Source organism: Oculina patagonica, chromosome 13 (assembly GCF_052425735.1).
Source record: "Oculina patagonica isolate OP01 chromosome 13, crgOcupat, whole genome shotgun sequence".
Classification (NCBI taxonomy): Eukaryota; Metazoa; Cnidaria; class Anthozoa; order Scleractinia; family Oculinidae; genus Oculina; species Oculina patagonica.
In genome coordinates this window covers 1,562,551-1,569,738 of record NC_135770.1, presented here as the reverse complement: position 1 = coordinate 1,569,738, position 7,188 = coordinate 1,562,551, and the positions used below count along the sequence as shown (strand labels likewise).

Sequence of the window (7,188 nt, the reverse complement as noted above, 5' to 3'; positions counted from 1 at the left end):
GAAATATATCTGCGAGTTGTCAAATCGATATCTCATGAGTGAGCGCAGGGAACTTCTGAGATATCGATTTCAACGCGAGGAGATAAAGTTTGTATCTCCATTCAAGCAACCATGTATAATTCTGTTTATTATTATAAACCTACTAATTACGATGTTTTTGACGATTTTCCGAAGATTTCCGTAGATTTTCAAAATGTTGTCCGTAGGTCGTACGAATCTTTTCAAACATTTTCCCAACTTTTCCGAGGATTACCGAAGATTACCGAGGAAGATCCGAAGATGTTTTGACTTAATATCAATTAACTTTGGCTCATTTAGCATTGAAACAGGGCAAACTTGTCAGAAACGTTTTCAAATCGATATCTTCACATGTGAAGATAACATCTCATTCTCACTTTTGAAGATACAATTTTTTTCGCGCGAAAGATTACCTGGTATTTCATGGTGTTTATATAATAAAATGTTATACGAAATGCTGAATGTGCTTCGTAAGTGCTCAAACGTAGGCGTTGTTCTTATTTTGCTCGTAAATGGAAAATTTGTTCATTAAACGTTTACAGTTACTTCGTCATGCAGCTGCGCTTTCGTGAACTTCTAGAGCTCCCAGAGTTGAAATGACACTAGATGGAATATCCGAAAGAAACTTGGAACGCTGGCTCAAAAGTTTGCTGACGCGATCAGAAACTGTTGGCGTCAGTTCACATTTAACAAACAAGGACCACTTGACCTTTTTAATAAGGTGGTCTCAATCAGTATTTTCTCAGAAAATATCGAAGATCCGATACCAGTATTCATCATAAAATATGCCTGTGAGGTCCTGTGACTAAAGACTGTGACGTCATATGTGATGTCATTGTTATATCAATATACAAGAACTTGGTGATGCGTTGTATTCCACGAGCACGCGTTGGATATGAGATGGCAGATAGCCAACGAGGCGCGTAGCGCCGAGTTGGCTATAACAATCTCATATCCAACAAGCGCGAGTGGAATAACTGTTTTATTAAAAACGCAAAGAATTGCAATATTTGAGCTCCTCGGCTGTTCTTGTTGACGCGTATCGGCTACCATATATGTGGTCAATGGTATATGAGCCCATACACCATTGCCTGTTAACCAATCAAAACGCGGAGATTGCAATATACCATTGCTAGTTTTTAATAATCCTATATATAAGCATCATCGTATCCTGAGCATTTAGGCTCCTCGAAGCGCGAAGAATGTATCACCTTCAGGATCACTCAATTCAAAACTGCTAAGCAAGAAAACGAGAGCTACGGAAAACAGTCTCTAAATAATGAGAGCCACACCGTTTGAGTTCCAGTTGGTATAGGTGGATAGCTTATTGTACAAGACGCCATTCTTCCGAGAAGGGCAAGTTTTCCAATAGCAGAATGGGCCGCAATTATAAGCCATGCGTAAATAAATCTTTTTTACTTCGAAACTGAGTGCTACGCTGAATGAATAGCCTGCGTAGCAGACCTCCGTGTACGTTTTGTAGCGCGTTTAAAAGAGTGCGCAATCGCCAGAAAGCCGCTCGAGAATTTTTTCCTCGCGTGGCCCCCTCGCGCCTTTCGCGTTTCTCATACGCGAGCTCGAAACTACGGCGCCTGCTACGCAAGCTACTGATTTGAATGAACGATTCATGATTAATAATAATAAGTAGCAATTTGTCAAAAAGGATGGCAAACTCTGTAACTAATTATAACTTATTATGTAACTTATTTGGAGGTATCTATGATACATATTAGACATATAATATATATTTTATAGATATAGGGTCGCTGCTAAACCGATATAGATTTTCGTGCACTTTCGTTGTGTGGTGAATAAAAATGAATAATTTACCTGAAAACAAGGTCCTAGTGTTATTCACTCTCCACCTGATCACACAATAGCCTGCAGCTGTCTAAATTTCTACTTAATAATTCCTCTCTATCTGTTTAGAATTCATTGTCCAACTTTTGTGAACGCTTTATGACACGGAGCTGTATCGCAATGAACGGTTTTGTACGAATTCTGAGCGTTGCCTTCTTAGTGGCGCGAGTGAGTGGCCAAGCATGCATAGAAGAAACGCTTGATTGTAACGAACCAGTTCCAACGATCTTCAAGCTGGGGGACCAATCGTGTGCCTGCAATAGCGCGGCACATGCCGGGGCGTTGAAATACGCTAATGGAAAGATTTATGTCTGCTTGGGCAGCAAATGGAAGATAGTTCTGCTTGGAGACGAATACGGCACGGAGAGTAACCCTGGACTTTCTTGTAAAGATATCTTAGACAAAGCAGGACAACAGCTTAGCAATGGAGTTTTCTGGATTCGTCTGCGAGGTAAAAGTGTATGTTGTAAGTTTTGCGTTTGCGCGCCGTACAAATATGGTGACGTTGCGATTTTACTGCAATGTTTGTCGTGCTCGCGCCATTTGAGGGTATAATCTGACCGCGACATCGCTAATGATTTTTAGGAACGTGATGAAATAAACATAGGTCTTGTACCAGAGAATGCACACGTCTTATAAACTAGGATGGCGTTCGTAAATAACAAAGATGGTAAATTTTAAGCTCGGTGATAAGTAATGAAGGTTAGTTGTTCAACAATGACATGAGCGTGGAACAAAGAAAAATCTGAGTCCCCGACGGGAATCGAACCCATGGCCTCCCAGATACCGGTTGGACGCTCTAACCAACTGAGCTACGAGAGACTCGTGGGGCCAGCTCACCCCCATCTTCATTAGGATGGGTGTTGCTTTAATAAATTCTGGCGATATAACGCAAGAGTCACCACCGAATCGCATTGTAGCTGGATTACACGAGCGATCTGAAGTTTTAATCTGGCGCGACAAAAAACGCATTAAAACTGGAAGTAGATTTCGGTTATTAGCTGTAAACGTTTATAAATACTACTTTATTTTTTAACAGGAAGCCGGGATGGTTTTCCAGTTTATTGTGACATGGATTCTGGAGGTTTGTTGAACGCTTTTACAAAGCTGGTTTTTTCTTTTGTTAAAAAATGGTTGCCTATCGATAACATAACATAATTTTTTATTTAAGACGTAGGACTAGAAAAGGAAACAATAAAATTACATCTTGACAAGGGTGACATGAGGTCTAATTTGGTATTCCCTTTAAAAATTAAAAGAAATGTATATTCATATGTACCAGAGAAACTATAAATATTATAATATTAAACAATACATTGACGATATCACTACTTACATATTTATTATTTTTTAAAAAGATTTCAATCCTGTTTTTTAGTTATTTACCGCGCGCTGCTAATGGTAATATCAGTCATCGTCTGCATTTCATTTTAAGCTAAATTTGCCCCCGAAAATTGTAGCTCACGTAAATATCGGGTTCAATTTTCAAGATTTCGAGATCCAAATAATTGAAATTCGAGACTTCGAGACGAGTCAATGTTTAGCAAGCCAGGGATTCCGAGACGCTTGTTTTAAAAGTCGAGATTTTGAGTTCGGGCCAAAATTTTCCGAGACCTACGTCTTCAGTGACGCACTATTCTATAACCCTACTTTGCTAATTATAGAAACCTTGCGTTTACTGGTTAATTAGTCATCGATGAGAGAACCAATTTATTTGAAACAAAACCATCAAACGCGTGGATTTGCAATGGAGCACGATTAATGTCCACATGTTACTTTTTTTTTGCTACTCACTAGGCTGGACCATGATATTTAAGGCGGTAACCGGCGCCAATCAACTTGCACAGGACGCTTACAAGTCAGCTGATACATACGCTGAGTTCGAAATGGACGCTCTTGATGTCACTAACAAACACCCAAACGACTACAAGAACAGAATCGTTTTGAACTGGGGTGCCTTCGGCCCGTCTGAGGTTAGCAGAATGTAACTTAAACATGGCTTAAGTGCTCCAGGAAACACTCTGACCTAATTAGCGTGTCAGAGAATTATTTACCCAATTTTAAAACTCAGGAGAACTTAAAGCGCACTAAAGTTTTTTTTTATATTTCTTTCATCTGCATTGTAGCAGGAAGTGTTTTTTTTATTCAAAACGGATGGTATGGTATCGAATTGTATATTCTTGCCTCTAACAGGCATGGGTTGCGCTTTATAAAGGAGGAAGTGCGGTCAAGGAGCTGAAATTCAACGCCCAGGGATCAGACAAGCTGAACTGGTTCCAGTTCGACAAATTGGACCAAGCCACTCTCCCCTGGAATGACCTCCCTACCGAGCCGCGGAACATATTTGATATTGACCCACAGTACAGACGCAGCTTCTTCATCAACAGTGCATATGGTGGCTGTGGTAATGATGACGGCTGGATGGTGATCACTGGGTCGGACTGTGCATGGGAAACGCACCACGCCCAAAACGCCGTCATATACAGCAATCAGCCCGGTCACACCAATTGGAACCAGTACGGTAAGTAAAACAACACTGTCCATCATTAACGTCCATGATGTTAAGAACGACGATCAGGAAAAACCGAGCAAACTCTTGATTTCGTGGCAGGAGTTGAAAAATCAGTTTTCTTCGTTTTTAGCTAAGACTATGGTAGGTCAGAAACCTGATGTAGTTGTTTCGCCAGAAGTCCTTTTATTTCGGGAAAAAAATACGAAAATCCGACTCCTACCAGTTGCATTGGGATTCAACATCTTGATGTTAAGTTCATTTGGAATGTGTATTTGTTTCATGATCCAAAATTATTACTACATGATACTAACAGTAATTGACTAAGTGTAGGGGCTGGTTTGCTTGACACATCAATACTATTTCGTTTTACATTGCAGGCAATGTCGGAGTTGCAGATACAATGGTAGTTTACTTGCGTTAAGGTAACAAATGAGTATTCTGGTAAACATTTATTGAATGTAACTGGAGTTTGTTTAAATTAGCATTTGAACCCAAATTCGAACCAAACAATGAACTTCAGGGTTTGACTAAAGACAGGAGAGCATTCTAAATTACAATGCAGAATGAAGCATGTTGAGAATCAGTCGCTAAAATCAGCGTGTATATTATAATGTATGTTTGTGACTGAAAAAAATGTTCTAACACAAAATATCAGCCAGGGCCTGTTTATATGGAGGAGAATTGTTCCTGGTAGGAGCAAGCTTACCCGCTCCCCCGAGTCATCTTTTACTGAGGCAGCGCTTATATGAAAAACGTTGTCCCTGTTAACCGAAACAATACTAATCCCTCTTGGTTCAAAAGACTGCTGAGAGTTGTTTTTAAACATTTTCTAAAATTTGGACGACCTTAAGGCCATTTTTTTGACGGATTCAACGCCGAATTTGATTATAAATTATCCGCCATTTTGTTTTGGCAGTTTTTAGCGTTTGCGCATGTTCCGTATTTGTGTCAACTTGTCTCTGGTAGGCAAGGCAAAAATAACCGAGCTGTTAATATATGGAAATAAGTTGGCTCGCTCCCCATAGTCACCTTACCTTCAAAGCGATTGAACCTCCACCCAGAATGCAAGTGGGTCCGAGTGATGTTTTGAAATATTGTTTTGACATTTCTCGTAATTGCACGAGCCCTTGGGCGAGGAAAATTTGAATACTTTCAAAACGATTCGAGTACCTATTTTTTACGAATTGTATAAGATGGTCGTGCGATATTTTATTTATAAGCGGAATTCTACAGCGAAATTGCAAAAAAGCATACTTTTTCTTTGTTTTAAAGCACCCGAAGTGGAACCCCGATATAACGATATGCCAAGGGGGCAGTAAAAACCTTTATATCGTTATATCGAGGAATCGTTATATCGGGGTTCCGTCCTATACATTTTACGTATTGCCGGGACATAATATATTCATTGTTATATCGGGATCCATATCGTTATATCGAAGATCGTTATATCGGGATTCTGTCCAGCCATACATTTTACTGTAACTTTTGCCGGGACATAGAATATTCATCGTTATATCGGGAATATCGTTATATCGAAGATCGTTATATCGGGGTTCCACTGTAACAGTAAGCTTTTTAACTCCTCAGCTTGTCTTCAGCCTTAACTTCCAGTTTAAAATTTTTTAAACTTCCGTTAGTCTTCGGGCCAATTTCGGAAGAATTCGTAAGTTTCCGTATCATTTTTGGACATCTTTGAGAGACCCTTGGAAGGCTTAGGAAAACTCGCGTCAACTTCGAAAATTTTCGGAAGACTTCGTGTTAACTTCGGAAAGAATAATTCGAATTTAGAGTACTCCCACGTATTAATTTGTACTTCTAACTCCCACTGTAAGTAGTTTACTAAAACAGTAGTGCGAAAGGTATTCTAATAAAGGCATAAAAAAATAAGAAATTTTGCCGAGAGTCAATTGACTTAGATCGTAGCAATTTGAAAATATTTAATGACAGGTATTATTTTTTTCGTTAATTCCAGAAACATTTCCACAGCTCTTTTGCACACCTGACCAGTGGCCAGAGTGAGGAAACCTGATGAGGCAGTAGATTTGATTATGCTTGCTGTAGTCGCAGGGTTGCGGGATGCCATATGGCTAAAAAAACAAGGATTGGGAGAGGATAAGGGGTCCGTTTTCTTTGCTTACGCTTCTTATTATTATATTGTGTCTCACATGTACAATCAGTGATATAAAGTTAATAAAGCATTTTAAAAGTAGTGTCCTTTGTAGGTTTTGACTCAACGACCAGTTTCAAATAATAAGCACACAAAAAAATAGCCTTGCAAAACTCTTAGGGCAAATCGACGCCTTGAATTGCCAATTTTGGGGTACGTTTGTGTAGTGCTTAGTCGCAAAAGCATCCTCCAGCAAAAGCATCTTCCCAATACCCATATTCATTGCAAGCAATGGTGTAGCAGTTAGGCTCTTACCGAAAGTGCTAGCACTTTTTTTTGGCATTATTTGGCTTCGCGAGCATTTTTTTTTTTACATTTTATCCCAAAAAGCACTGCTAGCATTATTTTGGATTTTCGACTGACTATTTGTCTAATTTTGTGTTAAAAGGCACAATCTGACATTATTTATGGCGTCCAAAGATGCATTAGCCCTCATTTTAGTCAAAGGAGCCGTGGGGCCTGGGGAATAGGTTTGATACGTCAGTGGTTGCCTTCTAGCACCCCAGTCCATCACACTCGTTCCAAGATGACGTCATCCACGTTGTCATCGAAGAACAATGGAAGTCAGCCAGCCAATGCAGAGATAGCACAAGAGCGTACTCTGACATCAAACATTGATCGTTATATTTTA

General features: G+C 39.6%; 1 protein-coding gene across 1 annotated transcript; it reads left to right on the top strand.

Annotated features, from left to right (window-relative positions):
• The first annotated feature begins 1,977 nt into the window (after positions 1 to 1,977).
• On the top strand, positions 1,978 to 6,599 carry LOC144636778 (uncharacterized). The gene is made up of 6 exons (XM_078495976.1): positions 1,978 to 2,329; positions 2,918 to 2,962; positions 3,676 to 3,851; positions 4,072 to 4,399; positions 4,768 to 4,812; positions 6,363 to 6,599. The coding sequence occupies exons 1-5, from the start codon at positions 1,978 to 1,980 to the stop codon at positions 4,809 to 4,811; spliced, it is 945 nt and encodes a 314-aa protein (XP_078352102.1). The 3' UTR covers position 4,812; positions 6,363 to 6,599.
• The last annotated feature ends 589 nt before the right edge of the window (positions 6,600 to 7,188 follow it).